Below are 27,062 nucleotides of genomic sequence, written 5' to 3'. Positions count from 1 at the left end.
TCTCCCTGCAGACTTATTACCTGCGCGTTCTCCCCGCAGACTTATTACCTGCGCGTTCTCCCCGCAGACTTATTACCTGCGCGTTCTCCCCGCAGACTTATTACTTGCGCGTTCTCCCCGCAGACTTATTACCTGCATGTTCTCCCCGCAGACTTATTACCTGCGCGTTCTCCCCGCAGACTTATTACCTGCATGTTATCCCCGCAGACTTATTACCTGCGCGTTCTCCCCGCAGACTTATTACCTGCGCGTTCTCCCCGCAGACTTATTACCTGCGCGTTCTCCCCGCAGACTTATTACCTGCGTGTTCTCCCCGCAGACTTATTACCTGCGCGTTCTCCCCACAGACTTATTACCTGCGCGTTCTCCCCGCAGACTTATTACCTGCGCGTTCTCCCCGCAAACTTATTACCTGCACGTTCTCCCCGCAGACTTATTACCTGCGTGTTCTCCCCGCAGACTTATTACCTGCGCGCTCTCCCCACAGACTTATTACCTGCGCGTTCTCCCCGCAGACTTATTACCTGCGCGTTCTCCCTGCAGACTTATTACCTGCGTGCTCTCCCCACAGATTTATTACCTGCGCGTTTTCCCCGCAGACTTATGACCTGCGTGTTCTCCCTGCAGACTTATTACCTGCGCGCTCTCCCCGCAGACTTATTACCTGCGCGTTCTCCCCGCAGACTTATTACCTGCGCGTTCTCCCTGCAGACTTATTACCTGCGTGCTCTCCCCACAGACTTATTACCTGAGCGTTTTCCCCGCAGACTTATGACCTGCGTGTTCTCCCTGCAGACTTATTACCTGCGCGTTTTCCCCGCAGACTTATTATCTGCGCGTTCTCCCCGCAGACTTATTACCTGCGCGTTATGCTTTTTAGACCATAACTGCGGTCTTGTCACCAGGGTTACTATTCACTGTGCAGGCTTTTAAAAGTGCTGTCAAACTGTGAATTAGATTCAGTGCCGTAGTCAAAAGACCTCTCCTTAATATGAGTGTCAACCCTTTGTTTAAACCAGGCAGGATGAGAGGCTTAAATGGCTAATCTGCAGTACTCAGATGTAGGCTGGACGGATATAGACAGGAGAAAAGAAAGGTGTTGGACCTGTCTCTGTTTGACTTGAACTAATGTAAAAGCGTGACTGCTACAGAGACCTTGAACTGGATGTCAGTGACAGTCTATAAAAGAGGAAATGGCAAGGATTCTACTTTTATATTCTCGTTCTCATATTGTCATCTTTTATTCTCATTCATGAGCGTGTATGTTGGAGAGAATGTAGGAGCCCCGTTGGTGTACTACACAACCAGCCTGTCCTCATATCCAGCAGCAGAACTGGGTGTTTTCTTTCTCCATCTCCAACTTAGAAAAATCCAATACATTTGTTATCAGTTTCACGTTCCTCAAGGGCATCTCCCGGTCAGTCTATCTCACAAATCAATCAGTTTATCTGTTCACCTGCCTCCCAGATCTCTTCTCTTTTAGCCTGCAGGGTTCTGCAGGGTTCTGCAGGGATCTGCAGGGATCTCCACTCCACCTCAGAAATGATGTATGATCTCCATCACAAGTAGAGCTGCTCCCTATTTTTTACACACGATTGATCTGTCCTTTATTCATACAGGTGATCCCATTGGAATTGCTTGTGTTTCAAATCAAATCAAATGTTATCTGTCACATGCTTTGTAAACAACAGGTGTAGACTAACAGTGAAATGCTTACTTACGGGCCCTTCCCAAAAGTGCAGAGAGAAAGAAAATAGAGAAATAATAGAAAAGTAACAGGTAGTAATACAATTATTAATAAATACACAATGAGTAATGATAACTTGGCTATATACACTGGGTACCAGTACCGAATCGATTTATGCAGGGGTACAAGGTAATTGAGGTAGATATTTAGGAATAAAGTAACTAGGCAACATGATAGATAATAAACAGTAGCAACAGTGTATGTAAGTTAAAAAATTATGCAAAAAAGGTCAATGCAGCTAATCTGGGTAGCTGTTTGGTTAACTATGTATCAGTCTTTTGGCTTGGGGGTAGAAGCTCTTCAGGGTCCTGTTGGTTTCAGACTTGGTGCATCGGTAGCGCTTGCCATGCAGTGGCAGAGAGAACAGTCTACAGTATGACTTGAGCTGCTGGAGTCTTTGATAATTTTTAGGGCCTTCCTCTGACACCACCTGGTATAGAGGTCCTGAATGGCAGGGAGCTCAGCCCAAGTGATGTACTGGGCTGTATGCATTACCCTCTGTAGCACCTTACGGTTTGATGCCAAGCAGTTGCCATACCAAGCAGTGATGCAGCCTGTCAAGATGCTCTCAATGGTGCAGATGTTTTAACTTTTGAAGTATCTGAGGGCCCATGCCAAATATTTTCAGCCTCCTGAGGGGGAAGAGGTGTTGTCATGCTCTCTTCACTACTGTGTTGATGTGTGTGGACTAGAGGTCGACCGATTAATTGGAATGGGCGATTAATTAGGGCTGATTTCAAGTTTTCATAACAATCGGAAATCGGTATTTTTGGACGCCGATATGGCCAATTTTTTTATTTCATTTAAATTTTTTTAGACCTTTATTTAACAAGGCAAGTCAGTTAAGAACACATTCTTATTTTCAATGACGGCCTAGGAACGATGGGTTAACTGCCTTGTTCAGGGGCAGAACGACAGATTTTTACCTTGTCAGCTCGGGGATTCAATCTTGCAACCTTACGGTTAACTAGTCCAACGCTCTTAACCACCTGCTTTACATTGCACTCCACGAGGAGCCTGCCTGTTACGCAAATGCAGTAAGAAGCCAAGGTAAGTTGCTAGCTAGCATTAAACTTATCTTATAAAAAACAATCAATCATAATCACTAGTTAACTACACATGGTTGATGATATTGCTAGTTTATCTAGCCTGTCCTGCATTGCATATAATCGCTTAGGTACACGTTGCTCCAACAATAAACGTCAATGCCTTTCTTAAAATCAATACACAAGTATATATTTTTAAACCTGCATATTTAGTTAATATTGCCTGCTAACATGAATTTATTTTAACTAGGGAAAATGTGTCACATATTGCACTTTTTCTTTCTTCTCCATCACTTTGTTTTTGCATTATTTAAACCAAATTGAACATGTTTCATTATTTATTTGAGGCTAAATTGATTTTATTGATGTATTTTATTAAGTTAAAATAAGTGTTCATTCAGTATTGTTGTAATTGTCATTATTACAAATAAAAATTTTTTTTAAAGGCACCGGCCTTTTTTGGTCCTCCAATAATCGGTATTGGTATCGGCGTTGAAAAATAATAATCAGTCGACCTCTAGTGTGGACCATGATATAGCCTTAGTGATGTTGACAGAGGAACAGGGTGTTCAAATGGGAGTGTATCAGTTTAGGGGGTACAATATGTTGTGGTACTTTATGACAAATAGGGAGCCTGATGGAACATCTGAGGACGGCGCCACCTGCACCACATCTCTGAGGACATGCACCACCTGCACCTGCACCTGCACAGCCATTGGCCAGATGCAAATCAACAACTGCAAGCCACCGTCACCGCCATGCACAAACAGGCTTATTGAATTAAGGCTAAAAGCCTTAATGGGCTGCAAGCTCCATAATTTTAAGCCAAGAATAATCAGAGGAGCATAATTGTTCTAGTAATTGTGTTTGGTTTCTTAGAGCCAGAAACTAAAGTCCGGGGGCTGAAGTGGTTTCTTGCTGTTGTCAAAACAGACCCACTGGGCAGACACGTCAGTTCAATGTCTAGTTTTTATTTACTTTTGGTTGAGTTGTCAACTAACGTGAATTCAACGTGAAATCAATAAAACATTCCATTATGTCATTGTATTTAGGATAAAACTTGGATGAAAAAAATAAGAAATGCCCTTACGTTGATTACTTTTTGCAAATCAATCAGTTTCCCACATTGATTCAACGTCATCAACAGCACAAGGCAACATTGGAGGAAAGCCCCCCCAGCATTTTCAGTTATGGTATACAGTCTATCCCCATCCCTTTAAGGTTGTGTGTCTGTCAGTGAAGGTGTGTGTGTGTTTTGGGAGATGGAGGGGGCAGGCAGGAGTGGTTGTGTGCCCATCTGTGATTGAATCAGTGTGTGTCTGTCTGGTCTCAGTTATCTAGATGTGTCAGACAGACAGCCAGGTGGTGCTGAGGCCTGTCTGTCTGGCAGGCTGCTCTGATAAGACTGCCATGTCTTTCTGCCACAGGATGCAATCACATCACATACAGTTTGATCCCTTAGATACAGTACCAGCCAAAAGTCTGGACACACCTACTCATTCAAGGCTTTTTCTTTCTTTTGACTATTTTCTACATTGTAGAATAATAGTTAAGACATCAAAACTATGAAATAACACATATGGAATCATGGAGTAACCAAAAAAGTGTTAAATCAAAATATATTTTATATTTGAGGTTCTTTAAAGCAGCCACCCTTTGCCTTGATGACTCAATTATAAAATATATTTTGATTTGTTTAACACTTTTTTGCTTACTACATGATTTCATATGTTATTTCATAGTTTTTATGTCTTCACTATTATTCTACAATGTAGAAAATAGTCAAAATAAAGAAGAACCCTTGAATGAGAGAGAGAGAGAGAGAGAGAGAGAGAGAGAGAGAGAGAGAGAGAGAGAGAGAGAGAGAGAGAGAGAGAGAGAGAGATGATGCGGTGATAAATAAAAAACAATACACTATAGACTAATCTGAATTATCTCTTTCAATATGACCCAGTGGTGAAATACAATTAAATTGAGTTGAACTGGGTCTTTAGTTACAATATCTTATTTACCATACAGGATTCATAATTTAACATAAGCCATGATTCATAATGTATATGATGACTCTGACTTTTGAACTTTCTGTTTGAACTGTGAATAAATATTGATACAGAACATATATAATGAAAACATGTTGTGGTATCTAGTAAGGTATATCGCCCACGTTAATGCAACACTGCTGAGTGCATTCAGGGTCAGCCTGAGAGTGTTCTGCTCTGCAGACCTGTCTGTAGCCCGGGGCTTTGTGAGTTCTCTGTCTACTGCCTCCCTCTGTCCTTGTCCATTGAATCTCATTCTGCTCTTTATGCTAATATGCAGAGAACTTTGGTGGTGGAATTTTTAATCATTCTCAGTATGAAATATTTCCCTTTTTATTCAGCTCCAATTCAAACTTTTCTAATCATGAAAACCCCCATAGGATATAGCACACAGACAGACTGCAATGTTTGTTTGTTTATCTAATGTTTTATCCCTTAAGTCAACTTTCCTCCCACACTGCTGTGATTACAACTTGCACTTGGGAAATCAAGAGAAAACCTGCACTCAGGCAAGTAAGACAAACCACAAGAAATAACACAAGAGACCTGATTGCCTATTTTCCTGTTGAGTGCTCTCGCTGTGGACAGACACCATGTCTAGTTCATCGGTCACTCCTAGCCACAGTGTTTTGTCTAGGTCTGTCCCCTGTGCCAGACAGATACTTGATGCTGATGTCTCCTCTATTCCACACCACTGAACAACAATTCTATCAACCCTTACAAAAATGTTCATTATAATCCACACTATAATTCACATTTCCTGTTGCTGCAGGATTATTTTCCTGCTGTGAGAAACTAGTCAAATGTAAGATCCTACACCTGTTATGTGTATGGAGCATATCTTACAGACGTCAGTAGAGCTAGTGTAGAGCGCCAGCTACAGGGTAAGTTATGGCCATGTTAACTGTGTTTAAGGAGATTTAGCCTGCCAGATTGTAACTCATTAAAACCACATTTTTCCTCCATCTCTGTCTTTACTTCACTTCCCTTATTCTAATTTTTCCCTCTCACCATGCCTCCTCTCGTCCACACTCTCTGCTCTGTCTTTCCCTTCTCTCCCTCACACCTTTCTCCTCTCTGCTGTGATCTGAGAACTCTCTCAACCTGTTGGAATAGAGAGGCCCATCTCTAGGCTTATCTTGCTGTGCCTGAAAGCAGTAAACTCTCAGTACACTGAAGACATGCAGCCATGTGGAACACCCTTACACCAGTCACAGAATAGAGAATAGAGAAGAGCTTCGGCTCCAAGGCTTTTGACGCAGCACGCTCCACACAGAGAACAATGTTATTCCTGTTTACGCTATACTGTCAAATGTATTTCCTGGTTATCCTTTGTGTTTTCTGTCTTGAAATGTGAGAAATAGATGCGTACTCTACTGACGTGTAACCTGTTTAACCAATCTAGATGTTATTCTATGTTAATTTCCACATCGTTTTTTTGTTGTTGCAAGATGCTTAACTTAATTCCACGATTATTATTGTTATTTTTTATTAATGTCACCACAAGCTGCATGGTGATGATATGTCTGGTTAGGGTGTGATCCTGTCTGTGGGTAGTGTGTAGAGTGGCTGTGGCAGTCAGGCAGGTGATCCATCAGGGGGCAGAGAGAGACAGAGCCAGCAGTAGCAGTGGTAAGCAGCAGCAGCAGGGTGCTTGATCTTCCCTAACACTGCCAGCCACTGATGGGTCCCTGCTCCCACCGTGTCTCCATACACTGCTCTGCCCCCATACTTCACCATCTAATTACATTGCAGCCTGTCGGCAGCTCATTTGCATCTCAGACTCCCTCCCTCTCTCTCAGGCTCCTCTATGGCTCAGGGTTCCCTTTTTAATGGAAGCAGAACCTAGTCTAGTGAGCTATCTTTGAATCTCCATCCTATCTTTCGATCTCTGTCCTTAAATATGCCCCTCTTTCTTTCCCTTTACATCATTATTTCTCGCCACCTCTCCCTCCTTCATTACCATCTGCTTACTATTGCTATCCTTTACTCTCCTTTTTCACTCTCCTCTCCTTCACGATACTCACCCTACTCCCTCGATCTCTCTGCCACTCTCCATCTCACTGTCCCCCTTCTATCCTCTTCTGCTTTCTTTCCTCCCGAGCCACCCGCTTGCTTTCAGAAAGTCTGTCATTGCTGAATGCCTCAGCGTGTTATATGGGTTAAGATGGTGAAACCTGGGATTGATGGAGACAGACAGACAGATACAGGCGTAGAGACAGTACAGATACAGACAGACAGGTGCAGAAGCTTATATTACAATAAAGGGTTTAGGACAGGCTTTCTAACCCTGTTCCTGTAGCGCAGGGCTCACCAACCCTGTTCCTGTAGCGCAGGGCTCACCAACCCTGTTCCTGTAGCGCAGGGCTCACCAACCCTGTTCCTGTAGCGCAGGGCTCACCAACCCTGTTCCTGTAGCACAGGGTTCTCCAACCCTGTTCCTGTAGCGCAGGGCTCACCAACCCTGTTCCTGTAGCGCAGGGCTCACCAACCCTGTTCCTGTAGCACAGGGCTCTCCAACCCTGTTCCTGTAGCACAGGGCTCTCCAACCCTGTTCCTGTAGCACAGGGCTCTCCAACCCTGTTCCTGTAGCGCAGGGCTCTTCAACCCTGTTCCTGTAGCACAGGGCTCTCCAACCCTGTTCCTGTAGCGCAGAGCTCTCCAACCCTGTTCCTGTAGCGCAGGGCTCTCCAACCCTGTTTCTGTAGCACAGGGCTCTCCAAACCTGTTCCTGTAGCGCAGGGCTCTCCAACCCTGTTCCTGTAGCACATGGCTCTCCAACCCTGTTCCTGTAGCACAGGGTTCTCCAACCCTGTTCCTGTAGCGCAGGGCTCTCCAACCCTGTTCCTGTAGCACAGGGCTCTCCAACCCTGTTCCTGTAGCACAGGGCTCTCCAAACCTGTTCCTGTAGCACAGGGCTCTTCAACCCTGTTCCTGTAGCACAGGGCTCTACAAACCTGTTCCTGTAGCACAGGGCTCTCCAACCCTGTTCCTGTAGCACAGGGCTCTTTAACCCTGTTCCTGTAGCACAGGGCTCTCCAACCCTGTTCCTGTAGCTCAGGGCTCACCAACCCTGTTCCTGTAGCACAGGGCTCTCCAACCCTGTTCCTGTAGCACAGGGCTCTCCAAACCTGTTCCTGTAGCACAGGGCTCACCAACCCTGTTCCTGTAGCACAGGGCTCTTCAACCCTGTTCCTGTAGCTCAGGGCTCACCAACCCTGTTCCTGTAGCACAGGGCTCACTAACCCTGTTCCTGTAGCACAGGGCTCACCAACCCTGTTCCTGTAGCACAGGGCTCACTAACCCTGTTCCTGTAGCACAGGGCTCTCCAACCCTGTTCCTGTAGCACAGGGCTCTCCAACCCTGTTCCTGTAGCACAGGGCTCTCCAACCCTGTTGCTGTAGCACAGGGCTCTTCAACCCTGTTCCTGTAGCACAGGGCTCTCCAACCCTGTTCCTGTAGCGCAGGGCTCTCCAACCCTGTTCCTGTAGCGCAGGGCTCACCAACCCTGTTCCTGTAGCGCAGGGCTCTCCAACCCTGTTCCTGTAGCGCAGGGCTCTCCAACCCTGTTCCTGTTGCGCTGGGCTCTCCAACCCTGTTCCTGTAGCGCAGGGCTCTCCAACCCTGTTCCTGTAGCGCAGGGCTCTCCAACCCTGTTCCTGTAGAGCTACCCTCCAGTAGGTTTTCACTACAACCCCAGTTGTAACAAACCTGATTCAGCTTATCAACCAGCTAATTATTAGAATCAGGTGCACTAGAATAGGGTTGGAGCGAAAGCACTGGAACAGAGTTGGAGAGTAAATCTACAGGACGCCAGGAACAGGGTTGAAGAGTAAACCTACAGGACAGTAGCTCTCCAGGAACAGGGTTGGAGAGTAAACCTACAGGACAGTAGCTCTCCAGGAACAGGGTTGAAGAGTAAACCTACAGGACAGTAGCTCTCCAGGAACAGGGTTGAAGAGTAACCCTACAGGACAGTAGCTCTCCAGGAACAGGGTTGAAGAGTAAACCTACAGGATGGTAGCTCTCCAGAAACAGGGTTGGAGAGTAAACCTACAGGACAGTAGCTACAGGATGGTAGCTCTCCAGGAACAGGGTTGGAGAGCCCTGCTGCACAATATGTATTCACAGAATCAGACAACAACCATGACTGTGCTGATGAGATGTTGGTACATTTCACAGCACGTTAGTTCTTCCATTACGTGCCAGGCAGCCAATGTCTCAAGCCAATGTTTAAAACAGACATGGAAGTGATGAAGCCAGACGCTGCAGCTATTCCTAGTGGAACATTCAGACTCTCAACAGCTATAATAATCATCAGTATAATTTCCTTCTCAAATGCCAGACACTGGCTTTATAGTCATTGCTATCCGGGATTCTTGGGACGTTCCTACCCTCCATTGAAGTTGACATTTATAAGGGTTAAGGTACGGGTTATGGTTCAGGTTAGGGTAAGGGTAAGGTAGGGGTTAAGGTTAGGGTTTGGGGTAGGGACGTCCCAAGTGTCCCAGATAGCACACACCCTATTTTTTTAAGACTTAACAAGTATTTATCAGGCAGACAATCAAACCCAATCCCAAAGAATCCTTTGGCACATCTGTCTTTATTACCAGTTCTGTAGTTGGCTGTGTTGTGTGTTTAGCGAGAGCGGCCTATGTAGTATGATGTGGGGGATACGTGGAGCTGTATTGACAGACAGCTGCATTATGGTGTTGTTACACTAAATCATTCTGTTCGTACACTGACACTCTCCATCTGTTGGCTGCTTGGCTTCCTTTCAGCTCCACTCATCCTTCAACCAGTCCAGCTCCACACAAACAGGTTCATCAGCAGATTTGGCTATCAAGCTCATTTGTACCTGTGGTCCCTCATCTGGGGTTTTGAGAGTAAAGCACCCTGTGTGTGTGCATGTATGTGTGTGTGAGAGTGTGTTTGTATCTGCACTGAGACACTGCTGACATTGCCTTGCCATAACTCCACTCTGATTCCAGCCCTGGATGGATGAATCACTCTACTCCACGGCCCTGTTTCCTGAATCAGCCTGTCAGGCCATTGGCATCAATTACACTGCAGTGACTGACTAAGTGGTTTTTATGAGCCACAAAATCCCATCTGAGCTAATTGCCTAATTGACCACATAATGTTTTGGACCACTTCTATGATTTTCAACACCAGCTAATCAGCATTGGCTTTGAATCAGACGCTAATTGATCAGGTGGCTATAATTGTTTAAATTATATATATATACACATAATATATATTATATATGTACAGTATATACACTACCGTTCAAAAGTTTGGGGTCACTTAGAAATGTCCTTGTTTTTGTACATTTTAAAATAACATAAATTGATCAGAAATACAGTGTAGACATGTTGTAAATGACTATTGTAGCTGGAAACAGCAGTTTTCTTTAAATGGAATATCTACATAGACGTACAGAGGCCCAATATCAGCAACCATCACTCCTGTGTTCCAATGGCACATTGAGTTAGCTAATCCAAGTTTATCGTTTTATAAGGCTAAATGATCATTAGAAAACCTTTTTTCAATTATGTTAGCACAGCTGAAAACTGAAAACTGCTGATTATAGAAGCAATAAAACTTGCCTTCTTTAGACTAGTTGAGTATCTGGAGCATCAGTATTTGTGGGTTCGATTACAGGCTTAAAATGGTCAGAAACAAATAACTTTCTTCTGAAACTCGTCAGTCTATTCTTGTTCTGAGAAATGAAGGCTGTTCCATGCGAGAAATTGCCAAGAAACTGAAGATCTCGTACAATGCTGTGTACTACTCCCTTCACAGAACAGCGCAAACTGAGCAAGAGGACAAGTACATTAGAATGTCTAGTTTGAGAAACTGCCTCACAAGTCCTCAACTGGCACGCTTCATTAAATAGTATCCGGAAAATCAGTTGGGTTGTGACAAGGTAGGGGTGGTATACAGAAGAAAGCCCTATTTGGTACAAGACCAAGTCCATATTATGGCAAGAACAGCTCAAATAAGCAAAGAGAAATGACAGTCCATCATTACTTTAAGATATGAAGGTCAGTCAATCAGGAAAATTTCAAGTGCAGTCACAAAAAACATCGAGCGCTATGATGAAACTGGCTCTCATGAGGACCTCCACAGGAAAAGAAGACCCAGGGTTACCTCTGCTGCAGAGAGTAAGTTCATCTCAGTTATCAGCCTCAGAAATTGAAGCCCAAATAAATGCTTCACAGAGTTCAAGTAACAGACTCATCTCAACCATCAACTGTTCAGAGGAGATTGCATGAATCAGGCCTTCATGGTCGAATTGCTGCAAAGAAACCACTAAAGGACACCAATAAGAAGAGACTTGCTTGGACAAAGAAACATGAGCAATGGACATTAGACCGGTGGAAATCTATCCTTTGGTCTGATGAGTCCAAATCTGAGATTTTTGGTTCCAACCACTGTGTCTTTGTGAGACGCAGAGTAGGTGAATGGATGATCTCCGCATGTGTGGTTCCCACCGTGAAGCATGGAGGTGTGATGGTGTAGGGGCGGCTTTGCTGGTAACACTGATTTATTTAGAATTCGATGCACGCTTAACCTGCATGGCTACCACAGCATTCGACAGCAATACGCCATACCATCTGGTTTTCTCTTAGTGGGACTATCATTTGTTTTTCAACAGGACAATGACCCAACACACCTCCAGGCTGTGTAAGGGCTATTTGACCAAGAAGGAGAGTGATGAGTGCTGCATCAGATGACTTGGTCTCCATAATCATCCGACCTCAACCCAAATGAGATGGGTTGGACAGCAGAGTGAAGGAAAAGCAGCCAACAAGGGCTCAGCATATGTGGGAACTCCTTCAAGACTGTTGGAAAAGCATTCCAGGTGAAGCTGGTTGAGAAAATGCCAAGAGCGTGCAAAGATGTCAAGGGTGGCTACTTTGAAGAATCTCATAAAATACATTTTTATTTGTTGAACACTTTTTTAGTTACTACATGATTCCATGTGTTATTTCATAGTTGTGATGTCTTCACTATTATTCTACAATGTAGAAAATAGTAAAAATAAAGAAAAACCCTTGAATCAGTATCATGTTTAATGATAGGAGACAGGCGCAGGAATATGAAATATGTTTTCTTATTTCTGTACCCAAAAGAGTACGTCATAAACATGACGAGACCAGTAATAACATTACACGGGACAAGACCCGTAATAACACTACACGGGACGAGACCAGTAATAACACTACACGGGACAAGACCCGTAATAACACTATACGAAACGAGACCAGTAATAACACTACACGGGACAAGACCCGTAATAACACTACACGGGACGAGACCAGTAATAACACTACACGGGACAAAACCCGTAATAACACTACATGGGACAAGACCCGTAATAACACTACACGGGACAAGACCCGTAATAACACTACATGGGACAAGACCCGTAATAACACTACATGGGACGAGACCAGTAATAACACTACATGGGACGAGACCAGTAATAACACTACACAGGACAAGACCCGTAATAACACTACACGGGACAAGACCCGTAATAACACTACATGGGACAAGACCAGTAATAACACTACACGGGACAAGACCCGTAATAACACTACATGGGACAAGACCAGTAATAACACTACACGGGACGAGACCAGTAATAACACTACACGGGACAAGACCCGTAATAACACTACATGGGACAAGACCAGTAATGACACTACATGGGACAAGACCAGTAATAACACTACACGGGACGAGACCAGTAATAACACTACATGGGGTGAGACCCGTAATAACACTACATGGGACGAGACCAGTAATAACACTACACAGGACAAGACCCGTAATAACACTACACGGGACAAGACCCGTAATAACACTACATGGGACAAGACCAGTAATAACACTACACGGGACAAGACCGTAATAACACTACACGGGACAAGACCCGTAATAACACTACACGGGACAAGACCCGTAATAACACTACACGGGACAAGACCCGTAATAACACTACATGGGACAAGACCAGTAATAACACTACACGGGACGAGACTAGTAATAACACTACACGGGACGAGACCAGTAATAACACTACACGGGACAAGACCCGTAATAACACTACATGGGACAAGACCAGTAATAACACTACACGGGACGAGACCCATAATAACACTACACGGGTCAAGACCCGAAATAACACTACAGGGGTCAAGACCCGTAATAACACTACACGGGACGAGACCCGTAATAACACTACACAGGACAAGACCTGTAATAACACTACAGGGGTCAAGACCCGAAATAACACTACAGGGGTCAAGACCCGAAATAACACTATACGAAACGAGACCAGTAATAACACTACACGGGACAAGACCCGTAATAACACTACACGGGATAAGACCAGTAATAACACTACACGGGACGAGACCAGTAATAACACTACACGGGATGAGACCAGTAATAACGCTACACGGGATGAGACCCGTAATAACACTACACGGGACGAGACCAGTAATAACATCAGGAGACGTGGAGGAGGCCGTAGGAGGGCAACAACCCAGCAGCAGGACCGCTACCTCCGCCTTTGTGCAAGGAGGAGCAGGAGAAGCACTGCCAGAGCCCTGCAAAATGACCTCCAGCAGCCCACAAATGTGCATGTGTCTGCTCAAACGGTCAGAAACAGACTCCATGAAGGTGGTATGAGGGCCCGACGTCCACAGGTGGGGGTTGTGCTTACAGCCCAACACCGTGCAGGACGTTTGGCATTTGCCAGAGAACACCAAGATTGGTAAATTCGCCACTGGCGCCCTGTGCTCTTCACAGATGAAAGCAGGTTCACACTGAGCACATGACAGACGTGACAGAGTCTGGAGACGCCGTGGAGAACGTTCTGCTGCCTGCAACATCCTCCAGCATGACCGGTTTGGCGGTGGGTCAGTCATGGTGTGGGGTGGCATTTCTTTGGGGGGCCGCACAGCCCTCCATGTGCTCGCCAGAGGTAGCCTGACTGCCATTAGGTACCGAGATGAGATCCTCAGACCCCTTGTGAGACCATATGCTGGTGCGGTTGGCCCTGGGTTCCTCCTAATGCAAGACAATGCTAGACCTCATGTGGCTGGAGTGTGTCAGCAGTTCCTGCAAGAGGAAGGCATTGATGCTATGGTCTGGCCAGCCCGTTCCCCAGACCTGAATCCAATTGAGCACATCTGGGACATCATGTCTCGCTCCATCCACCAACGCCACGTTGCACCACAGACTGTCCAGGAGTTGGCAGATGCTTTAGTCCAGGTCTGGGAGGAGATCCGTCAGGAGACCATCCGCCACCTCATCAGGAGCATGCCCAGGCATTGTAGGGAGGTCATACAGGCACGTGGAGGCCACACACACTACTGAGCCTCATTTTGACTTGTTTTAAGGACATTACATCAAAGTTGGATCAGCCTGTAGTGTGGTTTTCCACTTTAATTTTGAGTGTGACTCCAAATCCAGACCTCCATGGGTTGATAAATTGGATTTCCATTGATCATTTTTGTGTGATTTTGTTGTCAGCACATTCAACTATGTAAAGAAAAAAGTATTTAATAAGATTATTTATTTCATTCAGATCTAGGATGTTTTGTTTAAGTGTTTCCTTTATTTTTTTGAGCAGTATAAATAAATAAATAAATAAATAAATAAATATAAATAAATATATATATATATGTAGGATCTTAATTTGATCACACTGTTGCAATGCAGGAAATGTAAAACTTGTGGTGTATTTGAGGTTTAAAAAGGCTTCTGAAGATTGTCATTTCCATTTAGAAATTTCAGACATGATTTTCCCTCACGGAAAATGTATCAACCTCTACAAAAATGTCCGTTAATTATAATACACATAATAATTCACATTTCCTGTTGCTGCTGGATTATTTTCCTGCTGTAGCAAACTGGCTCAATCCTACATCTGTATAAAGGATTATATTCCTATTGTAGAAAACTGTCTCAAGCCTACATTGGTATAAAGGTTGGAGCATATGCAGAATGATCATGAAGAAGGGATCGGATAGACCAGGACCAACTGTCCTCGGGTACCCCCAACAGTTCACATTGCCGTTATAGCCCTGGACAAACAAACCTCATTCAGCTCATTGAGGGCTTGATAATTAATATGCAAGTTGAATCAGGTGTGCTTGTCCAGGGTTACAATAAAAATGTGTACTGTGGGGGATACTCGAGGACCAGGGTTGGGAAACACTGAGACTGAATCACCAATCGCCCTAACTCCTGAGGGAAGTTTTGAGCTCCAGTGGCAGGCAGACAGTTGACTGTGCCTGTTTGTCTGCCTGGCTGTAGAAGTGACAGAGCAGAGTTTAGTCTCTGAATCCTCCCAGATGATTGCTACACTGTGAGAGCTAGCCTAGCAGGCCCATTCTGTCTGTCTCTCAGTGCTTTGGCACAGCCAGCCAGCGAGAGAAATGAAATGAAATGAAAGCGTGTCTGGATTAGAGCTTGTTAAGGGAGAGAAGAGCCTTTAATTGCCCTGGCTTTGTGCAGCTTCACAAAGAACCAACATCGCTAATCTGCAGCTCAGGGGTGAATGTTTGCAGCAAACCAAACAAAGATGTACACTAGACAGGCCTATATAGTAGAAGAAAAATAACATTTCCTGGAAGAGGATTTAGAAGGAATTGACATAAAACTACAGGATTTCAATTAGAGAAGCAGCTGATAGCAGAAAAACATGTATCTTAAGTATTGCAGGAGGGTGTTCGCATGATATTAAAGCACCTGTTTTTTTGAGGAGTGGAAATGTGTTTGACATTTCTAGAACAGGTTGCTTTAATGTCTTCATTTTTGGTTTTTGGACATAACATATTTGTCTCTCTCACTGCAGTATTTTCTTAGTGTACACTATACTGGTAATCTGAATCTGAGAAGATTTTACACTGCATTATTACTTTACTGCCATAGCGATGGCAGATGTTTCAGATAGCCTATTTGTTCCAAGCCTCTCCAGTTGTGATGTGGCGGTCTGGTCATCCAGAACAGTAATCTGTCTTGTCATGCACCGGTGGTATCTCTGCTCTGTCTGCACGCCTGGAAAGAAAAGCAATTGCTCAACTTTCCAACTTCAAACCAAGCTGAGCAAATCAGTCTTACACATTTTAAGGAAAAGGGATTGGATTGGGTGGCAGAAACTCTAGAGAAAACCACTTGTTGAAGAGGAAGCATTTGACCAATGTTTGAACTTTATAACATAGAGACCTGGCTGCCACAAGTGCTCAATTTGATGCCTTCCCTGATTTACATCACATTACTGTGCCGGTCTTGTCAGTCAATAGGATTCTGTTTGTGGCACATTTTTCTTGATAGAGATGTTTCAATATAGTTTACATCTATCCAATCTTGAAATATATATGGGCTGAATCTCAATCAAAAGTCTTACCTTGTTTCACTGTGTCCTCCTCTCACCACCATCCTTCACTGGCTCCCTACTCAAAACATCAGAAGGAAGCAAAGAATATTGTTGCATTGTTAGAGCTACAAACAAAAGCATGCACCTGCAACAACATCTGCAAAACTGTGTATGCATCCATAAAACTGATTTGATGATTTGAGATAGAAACATTGAAACAAGGACCCGTAAGAAAGGAGCATGTCCTTGTCCAAGACTGTGTTGCACTTTGTTGCAAGGGAGATAGATATCTGGTATTGGTCCTGAGCTGCTCTCTGCTCCCTCTCCTCCCCCTCCTGGGTAAAGTAGCAGGCTCAGTTCACCTCAGCAGAGTTCATCAGTGCTCTCCTCTCAGATCCACAGATCAGTACAGCTCCACTGATCGCAGGTGTCCTTGCATTAATCTAGCTGGCTTGGGCTTTGTCCCTAGTCATTAGGGAGATGAGAGAATTTCCTTTTCCAAAGGTGCCTAGCTGGGTGTGATTGGGTGAGTGTAAAGGACATGGTTTTAAGGACCAGAGGGGTAATTGGCTCTTTGTGAATGTGTTTCTAGCCTCAGCCTCTATTCTCCTCTATTAGGAAGTGTTCTACCATAACCAATCAATATGAGCTATCCCCAGCCCTATATTGTTTGACTTTTGTGAAGTCAATATTACATTTCAGACATGCTACTGTCCTGGCAGAGAACTGTGTAATTGATTGTTCACACGGTATTATCTACCTACTCCTCATATTCTGAGGGAGGTAAGCAGAGCCTGTTCAGACAGGACAAGGGAACTCCAAAGCTTGAGAGAAATCAAATCAAACTGTCTTATTGTGCATGTTGCCATGCAGAACACACTATTTTGACATCTGGTTGATATTTTTTTCACACACCACTTGATTGATTTGCTCAAGGCTTGGAAGCTTCCCATTATTCTCTTCTCACTTCCTGTTTGCATGTTGAAGCAGTGTCTCGTGCAGCTGCTGTAAATTACCTTTTGTTGTATGTGATAAATTGTGTAAGATCTCAAATATATTCTATGTGCTTCAAAGAAAAACTGCTTATCATATTTTGACAGAATAAGGTTGGAGAGAACATTTCAGCTATTTTGAAATATAAACATTTATTTGAATTATCACGTCGCTAAACTGCAGTACACCCCTGTTGGGCTTGTGTGAGTAAAGTGCCCTGTATAGAATGCTGTCTGTAGCTCTTTGCTGTGTGGAAAGCTTGGTCTGTATAATGTAAAGGATAACTGGGCTAAAGCACAGTGTCTCTCTTGATCTCTGCCCACGTAATTTGTAAGTCGCTCTGGATAAGAGCGTCTGCTAAATGACTTAAATGTAAATGTAAATGTAATTAGTCTGCTAGCAGCACATGGCCAGAGTGTTGCCATCTCAATAGATTCATTATCATTATCATTATCTGTGTGTGTTATACTTAAGTGGGAGAAACAATCTAGCAGGAGGACAACAAATCAAAGACATTACATTTGAGACACAGTCAGAGTTTTCTCTTTTCCTCTTCATCCTTACTAGTTTTATATCTCTAGTCCACTTTTAATATGTCCTCCATAACAGGAATGTCGTTGCTACCAAAATGATGTTCCAATAGTTTCTTCTGAACAGAGGCATTATTCTTTTCGTTCCGTTCCCCTGTTCTGACCAGCAAAATAAAGGTCTGAACAGGTTAGAATTTTTAAAAAGTACTGGTTTATATCTCATGTAAACCTCTGAAATCATGTTTATTTTAACAATTAGCTCAACATTAAATTACTTCACAAATCACGCAGTGCGACTAGAGAAGTTTGCTATGGAGCGGGCAAGCTACAGCTCAGTGAGTTGTTTACAGACGTGATGGAAAGATAAGTGTACAGCCCGACTGGAATTTTGCGGGTTGGGAGAGAGTGAGAGAGGGTGGAGGAGGAGGCTTGGCTTTAAGCGGTGGGCATCTTGTGATGACATGCATTATCTGAATTAGGCTCAAAGAAGTATACCTATGGAGGAACGGATTCTATGGAGGAACTTTGAATGTCTTTGAACTGCAGAGTTGGCTTAATATTGGACCAGAGAAGCTAGCTAGCTAACAAGCTTGTTTGTGCAGAGTGGCACCAGAATTAAAAACCCCATCTTATCTTTTTGTAGTTAATAAATCCAATCTGATATGCGACAACTATAGTATCCCTAACTAGCATTGAAAAAGTTAACCTCCCTTGAGTCCCACCTAGTCAACAGCCAGTGGAATCGCGTGGCGCGAAATACAAATACCTCATAAATGCTATAACTTCAATTTCTCAAACATATTACTATTTTACACCATTTTAAAGACAAGACTCTCGTTAATCTAACCACATTGTCCGATTTCTAAAAGGCTTTACAGCGAAAGCAAAACATTAGATTATGTCAGGAGAGTACCCTGCCAAAAATAATCACACAGCCATTTTCAAAGCATGCATATATGTCACAAAAAACAAAACCACAGCTAAATGCAGCACTAACCTTTGATGATCTTCATCAGATGACACTCCTAGGACATTATGTTATACAATACATGCATGTTTTGTTCAATCAAGTTCATATTTATATCAAAAAACAGCTTTTTAAATTAGCATGTGATGTTCAGAACTAGCATACCCACTGCAAACTTCCGGTGAATTTACTAAATTACTCATGATTAACGTTCACAGAATACATAACAATTATTTTAAGAATTATAGATACAGAACTCCTTTATGCAATCGCGGTGTCAGATTTTAAAATAGCTTTTCGGCCCGGCCATCACGGCTAGCTAATTTGACACCCACCAAGTTTGGCCCTCACCAAACTCAGATTTACTATAAGAAAAATTGGATTACCTTTGCTGTTCTTCGTCAGAATGCACTCCCAGGACTTCTACTTCAACAACAAATGTTGTTTTGGTTCCAAACAATCCATAGTTATATTGAAATAGCTCCGTTTTGTTCGTGCGTTCTGGTCACAATCCGAAGGGTGACGTGTGAGCGCATTTCGTGACAAAGAATTTCATTACCGTACTTGGAAGCATGTCAAACGCTGTTTAAAATCAATTTTTATGCGATTTTTCTCGTAAAATAGCGATAATATTCCAACCGGGCGACGTTGTATTCATTCAAAGAGAGAAAGAAAAACATGGCAAATTCACATGAACGCGCATCTCCAGTGTCACTGTTCTCAGCCTGACCACTCACAAAATCTCCTGCTGTTTTTCGCCCAGAGACTGGAGTGATGTCATTCCACTTTCTGGCGCCTTCTGAGAGCCTTAGAAAATGTCACGTTACAGCACAGATGCTGTATTTTCGATAGAGATGCCACAGAAGGAGAACAAATTGTCAGACAGGGCACTTCCTGTATGGAATCTTCTCAGGTTTTGGCCTGCCATATGAGTTCTGTTATACTCACAGACACCATTCAAACAGTTTTAGAAACGTTAGAGTGTTTTCTATCCAAATCCACTAATTATATGCATATTCTCGTTTCTGGGCAAGAGTAGTAACAAGTTTAAATCGGGTATGTTTTTTATCCGGCTGTGCAAATACTGCCCCCTAGCCCCAACAGGTTTAATCCATTCTCTCCCTATCTTCTGAATCACGCTTGTAACGTCAGGCTACAGCTATGCTTCGGAGGGTCGGCTACACACACACACACTAGCAAAGATTTTCAGCTGGAAGGAAAACACTGGAAGAAGTTTCTGATCGACAGAGGGAGGGCTTTGCATAGGTGCTTTCTCGTGTTTTTTTGTGGGACCAGAACAAAATAACCATAACATAAAAGAATGTTATTAACTGGTTCTCATGCTTTTAAAATAACAGTTCTGTTCCAGAACAGTAGAGATCACTTTTCTACCCGGTTCTGATTCTGTTGCTGGAAAATATGTAGTTATTTTCCGGTTTTCGGTTCTGTTCCCTAGACTGGTTCCAACCAGTTGATTTATGGCACCCTGTGTACTAGTGTTGGTTCAAGAGCGAGAGCTCACCCAGGCCCAGACCCAAGGGAGACCCAGGCTACTCAGCTGAAAATGACACCATGGTGCTCAATTATTCATGGTACAGTGTAGAGATGATTTAGCCAACTTGCAGTGTGTGTGTGTGTGTGTGTGTGTGTGTGTGTGTGTGTGTGTGTGTGTGTGCATGCACCCATGTGTGCGTGTAATGTAGTTTCAATATAAAATGCAATCTACTGGATTTCTTTAAACTGGATTGACCGTGCTTCCCTAAGAAGGGGTTTTGCTTCCATGTTTTGAAGACTTGAACCCAGACCTCACAGAACAGCGCAAACTGGCTCTAACCAGAATAGAAAGAGGAGTGGGAGGCCCCTGTGCACAACTGAGCAAGAGGACAACTACATTAGAGTGTCTAGTTTGAGAAACAGACACCTCAACTGGCAGCTTCATTAAATAGTACCTGCAAAACACCAATTTCAATGTCAACAGCGAAGAGGCGACTCCAGGATGCTGGCCTTCTAGGCGGAGTTCCTCTGTCCAGTGTCTGTGTTCTTTTGCCCATCTTAATGTTTTCTTTTTATTGGCCAGTCTGAGATATGGCTTTTTCTTTGCAACTCCGCCTAGAAGGCCAGCATCACGTAGTTGCCTCTTCACTGTTGACGTTGAGACTGGTGTTTTGAGGGTACTATTTAATGAAGCTGCCAGTTGAGGACTCGTGAGGCATCTTTATCTCAAACTAGACACTCTAATGTACTTGTCCTCTTGCTCAGTTGTGCACTCCTCTTTCTATTCTGGTTAGATCCAGTTTGCTCTGTTCTGTGAAGGGAGTAGTACACAGCGTTGTACGATATCTTCAGTTATTGGCAATTTCTCGCATGGAATAGCCTTCAGCTCTCAGAACAAGAATAGATTGATGAGTTTCAGAAGAAAGTTCTTTGTTTCTGGCCATTTTGAGCCTGTTATCGAACCCACAAATGCTGATGCTCAAGAGACCCAACTAGCCTAAAGTTTGCCAGTTGTATTGCTTCTTTAATCAGAACAACAGTTTTCAGCTGTGCTAACATAATTGCAAAAGGGTTTTCTAATGATCAATTAGCCTTTTAAAATGATAAACTCGGATTAACTAACTCAATGTGTCATTGGAACACAGGAGTGATGGTTGCTGATAATGGGCCTCTGTACAAGCAGAGGACCATAGTCCCTATGCCCAAGAACATGAAGGCAACCTGCCTAAATGAGTACAGAACCGTAGCACTCACATCCGTAGCCATGAAGTGCTTTGAAAGGCTGGTAATGGCTCACATCAACACCATTGTCCCAGAAATCCTAGACTCACTCCATTTGCATACCACCCAAACAGATCCACAGATGATGCAATCTCTATTGCACTCCACACTGCCCTTTCCCACCTGGACAAAAGGAACACCTATGTGAGAATGCTATTCATTGGCTACAGCTCAGCGTTCAACACCATAGTACCCTCAAAGTGCATCACTAAGCTAAGGATCCTGGGACTAAACACCTCCCTCGGTAACTGGATCCTGGACTTCCTGACGGGCCGCCCCCATGTGGTGAGGGTAGGTAGCAACACATCTGCCACGTTGATCCTCAACACTGGAGCCCCGCAGGGGTACGTGCTCAGTCCCCTCCTGTACTCCCTGTTCACCCACGACTGCATGGCCAGGCACGACACCAACACCATCATTACGTTTGCAGATGACACAACAGTGGTAGGCCTGATCACTGACAACGACAAGACAGCCTATAGGGAGGAGGTCAAAGACCTGGCCGGGTGGTGCCAGAATAACAACTTATCCCTCAACATAACCAAGACTAAGGAGATGATTGTGGACTACAGGAAAAGGAGGACCGAGCACGCCCCCATTCTCATCGACAGGGCTGTAGTGGAGCAGGTTGAGAGCTTCAAGTTCCTTGTTGTCCACATCACCAACAAACTATCATGATCCAAACACACCAAGACAGTCGTGAAGAGGGCACAACAAAGCTTATTCCCCCTCAGGAAACTAAAAAGATTTGGCATGGGTCCTCAGATCCTCAAAAGGTTCTACAGCTGCAACATCGAGAGCATCCTGACTAGTTGCATCACTGCCTGGCACGGCAATTGCTCGGCCTCCGACCGCAAGGTACTACAGAGGGTAGTGCATACGGCCCAGTACATCACTGAGCCTGAGCTGCCTGCCATCCAGGATCTCTACACTAGGCGGTGTCAGAGGAAGGCCCTAAAAATTGTCAAAGACCCCAGCCACCCCAGTCATAGACTGTTCTCTCTACTACCGCATGGCAAGCGGTACCGGAGTGCCAAGTCTAGGACAAAAAGGCTTCTCAACAGTTTTTACCCCCAAGCCAACAGGTAATCAAATGGCGACCTGGACAATTTGCATTGTCCCCCCCCCCCCCAACCCCTCCTTTACACTGCTGCTACTCTCTGTTCATCATATATGCATAGTCACTTTAACCATACCTACATGTACATACTACCTCAATCAGCCTGACTAACCGGTGTCTGTATGTAGCCTCGCTACTTTTATAGTCTCGCTACTGTTATTTTTCACTGCCTTTTTGCTGTTGTTTTTATTTCTTTACTTACCTATTGTTCACCTAATACCTTTTTTGCACTGTTGGTTAGAGCCTGTAAGTAAGCATTTCACTGTAAGGTCTACACCTGTTGTATTCGGCGCACGTAACAAATAAACTTTGATTTGATTTGTACGCCAATGTAGATATTCCTTTAAAAATCTGCCGTTTCCAGCTACAATAGTCATTTACAACATTAACAATGTCTACACTGTATTTCGGATCAATTTGATGTTTTTTTTATGGACAAAAAATGTGCTTTTCTTTCAAAAACAAGGACATTTCTAAGTGACCCAAAACTTTTGAATGGTAGTATATATATATATATATATATATATATATATATATATATATATATATATATATATATATATATATATATACTAGCATTGTGAAGAGAGGAACCATTCCAGGCTCCTGGTAGGCTACTGTAGGATGACAGGCTCCTGGTAGGCTACTGTAGGATGACAGGCTCCTGGTAGGCTGCTGTAGGATGACAGCCTCCTGGTAGGCTGCGTTAGGATGAAAGGCTCTTGGTAGGGTGCAGTAGGATGACAGGCTCCTGGTAGGATGACAGGCCTCTGGTAGGCTGCTGTAGGAAGAAAGGCTCTTGGTAGTCTGCAGTAGGATGACAGGCTCCTGGAGTGCTCTAGATTACATCTGAAGGTGCATAAGCAGGAGGGGAGATCCATTTAATTACCCACACTTGACATAGGCCATCATATAGGCTCATTAAAAAAGCTAAATAATTAATATTTACTAATTTGATGAGGAGGAGTAGAAACCATTGAAATAAGCAATCACAGAGAATCTCTTTGGGCTTCACTGCCATGTGTTTTCAGAAGGGACTCTTATCAAAACCTACAGCATGTTACAGTGCTACGCTTCACTGCTTAAAACAGTTTGGGGATATTATCTTTCCTGTGTGACACAAAATGTACCTGGTATGTATGTGCTCTGTGTGTGTTGTTCCAGGCTCCTATTCTGAGGATGGGATGTCCGTCACACAGAGGGGGCAGTCTGAGAATGGTGGCCCCAGCCCGTACCCCACCACACGGGACACTGACAGAGAGGTCTCCCTAGTGACAACCGCCCCGACCCTGAACGCCCACAACCACCACCCTCTCTGCAAGGGCTTCCTCTTACAGGAGTCCCTCCAAGGACAGGGGCATTTCTTTGAGGACAGTGGGGGTGTGGAGACCCACCCCGCTATGCCATCCTCAGGTCCCCACTTTGCCAGGGACACCTCCTCCACTCACACGGTGCCACACAAGGACGCGCTAGTTTTCTCCGATGTTGCCACTACCACTGTGGCAACAGCCACGTCACCGTTGGCAACAAAGGGCAGCGTTGCTCCAGAGGGTCGTGTCCCTGTGAATCAGAGAGTGGCGTTGACCAATGGCAGGGGATGGAGAACAGAGGAGGAAGCTGATGCCATGGATACCCTGACCACTCCTGTCATGCACACCTCCGCTCCCTCTCCCCGCTCAAACACCCCCAACATGGCTGCTCCTATGGGTGACAGGTACTCTGAGGTCCCCACTGCATCCACCATGACTCCCCCAGCATTGACCACTCTAGTGGAGAAGGATGCAGGGAAGTCAGAAGAACACAACATGAGCCACGCCAGTGATGGGATAGAGATTGGGACATCTGCAGTATCTGGTGCTGTGGATGAGGAGACCACTTCGACCACTATAACCACAACCACCATCATCACCACCATGCCCAACCCAGGTAATGTAACACAGCCAGGCTACACACGTGTAATGATCACCTACTCTTACCCAGAGACATCCAGATACAATATCCTGCAATACACCTAACACCAGTTTCCATGATTCCGTCTTCATTGTGAAGGTATAATGAACAGCAAGCTCAGATTCTCATTATGCAGTACTAGAGATAATCCTGGGCCTTGATGGGTTGTAAAGTGACTGTGTTTCACCATCTCCAACAGAGCAGCCCTGTGTCTGTCTGTTTGTCTGAGACACCAGTGTGCTCGCTCTCTCAATCCTCTCTGTTTGCAGCTCACATATCTAAACAACCAACGGGCTTAAATTAATTATAACATCAGTATTCCTGCTCCTCTCACACTCAATCAAGTGCTCCTGAAATGGAGTGGAGACCAGATTGCAAACATGAGATATGGAGACACATTTGTGTTATGGTGGGAGTGAAGAAGGAGAACTTTCAGCCTGGTCTCATAGACTAGACATAAAATAGTAAATGTAAATACAGGACACTAAAATTATTATGTTAGGTTTGGTATGGTTACATAAGACAGAAGGTTACTTAAGGCAAAAAACAAGAGGGTGATTGGTTGGGATGGATGGGTTGACATTTCACCTGAATGTCTAGTAACCCAAAGGTTGTGTGTTCGAATCTCATCGCTGACAACTTTAGCAGTTGAACTAATTAGCAACTTTGCAACTACTTACTACTTTTTATCTACTTTGTTAGCTAACCCTTCCCCTAACTTTAACCCTAACCCCTAACCCTAACCCCTGGCCAAGCAAACGTTAGCCACCTAGCTAACATTAACGTTAGCCATCTAGGTAATATTAGCCACAATAAATTGGAATTGGTATTGCAAATTCATAACATTATTGAGCGAATTGCAGTTCCTAACATATCATACAAATGGATGATGGACAACCACAAATGAATACATACTATACTGAATGTAACATATCATACTAAATGGAGGAAGACTGATTTACTTTTACTATGTTATATCTACCCCTGAGTCCAGGTTGGAATCTTAGGATGGAATGTTCCAGATGAAGGCTCTGCATAATTTGTGCTTTACCCACTGGGACCCCTTCATAACTAATGAAGGGCAGGATGGGGAAATCTCCCAATATATCAGAGAGAGAGAGAGACACCACCCACACCCCACACACCACACACCACACACCACACACCACCACACACCACACCACACACACCACACCACACACACCACACCCCACACACACACCACCCACACACCACACCCCACACACCACACCCCACACACCACACCCCACACACCACACCCCACACACCACACACCACCCACACACCACACCCCACACACCACACCCCACACACCACACCCCACACACCACACCACACCCCACACACCACACCCCACACACCACACCCCACACACTACACCCCACACACCACACACCACACCCCACACACCACACACACCACACCACACCCCACACACCATACACCACACCACACACACCACACACCACACACCACACACCACACACACACACCACACACCACACCACACACACCACACCCCACACCACACACCACACACCACACACCACACACCACACACCACACACACACAAACACCACACACCACACCACACACACCACACCCCACACACACACACACCACACACCACACCACACACACCACACCCCACACACCACACACCACACACACACACACACCACACACCACACCACACACACCACACCCCACACACACACACACACCACACACCACACAACACACACCACCCCACACACCACACACCACCCACACACCACACCACACACCACACCCCACACACCACACACCACACACACACATCACACCACACCACACACCACATCACACTACACACCTCACACCACACACCACACCACACCACACACACCACACCCCACACACCACACACCACACACACACACACACCACACACCACACCACACACACCACACCCCCACACACACACACCACACACCACACACACACACACCACCCCACACACCACACACCACCCACACACCACACCACACACCACACCCCACACACCACACACCACACACACACATCACACCACACCACACACCACATCACACTACACACCTCACACCACACCACACACCACACCACACCACACACACCACACCCCACACACCACACACCACACACACACACACCACACCACACACCACATACCACACACCACACCACACACCACACACCACATACCACATCACACACACCACACACCACACACACCACACCCCACACACCACACACCACACACCACACACACACACACCACACCACACACCACATACCACATCACACACACCACACACCACACCACACACCACACACACATACACCACACCACACACCACACCCCACACACCACACACCACACACACACACACACACCACACCACACACATCACACACACCACACACACACACACACCACACCACACACAA

General features: G+C 44.7%; 1 protein-coding gene across 2 annotated transcripts in view; it reads left to right on the top strand.

Annotated features, from left to right (window-relative positions):
- LOC106581239 (seizure protein 6 homolog) overlaps positions 1 to 27,062 on the top strand; it is a 207,764-nt gene that overhangs the window by 48,586 nt on the left and 132,116 nt on the right. For both annotated transcript variants that reach the window (XM_082966698.1, XM_082966697.1), the window contains exon 2: positions 23,783 to 24,544. In XM_082966698.1, the coding sequence (XP_082822824.1) occupies positions 23,783 to 24,544 (762 nt within the window). The remainder of the gene's footprint in view (positions 1 to 23,782; positions 24,545 to 27,062) is intronic.

Source organism: Salmo salar, chromosome 20 (assembly GCF_965601325.2).
Source record: "Salmo salar chromosome 20, fSalSal1, whole genome shotgun sequence".
NCBI lineage: Eukaryota > Metazoa > Chordata > Actinopteri > Salmoniformes > Salmonidae > Salmo > Salmo salar.
Note: the sequence above shows the minus strand (reverse complement) of the source record. Positions and strands in the feature narration are given on the sequence as shown.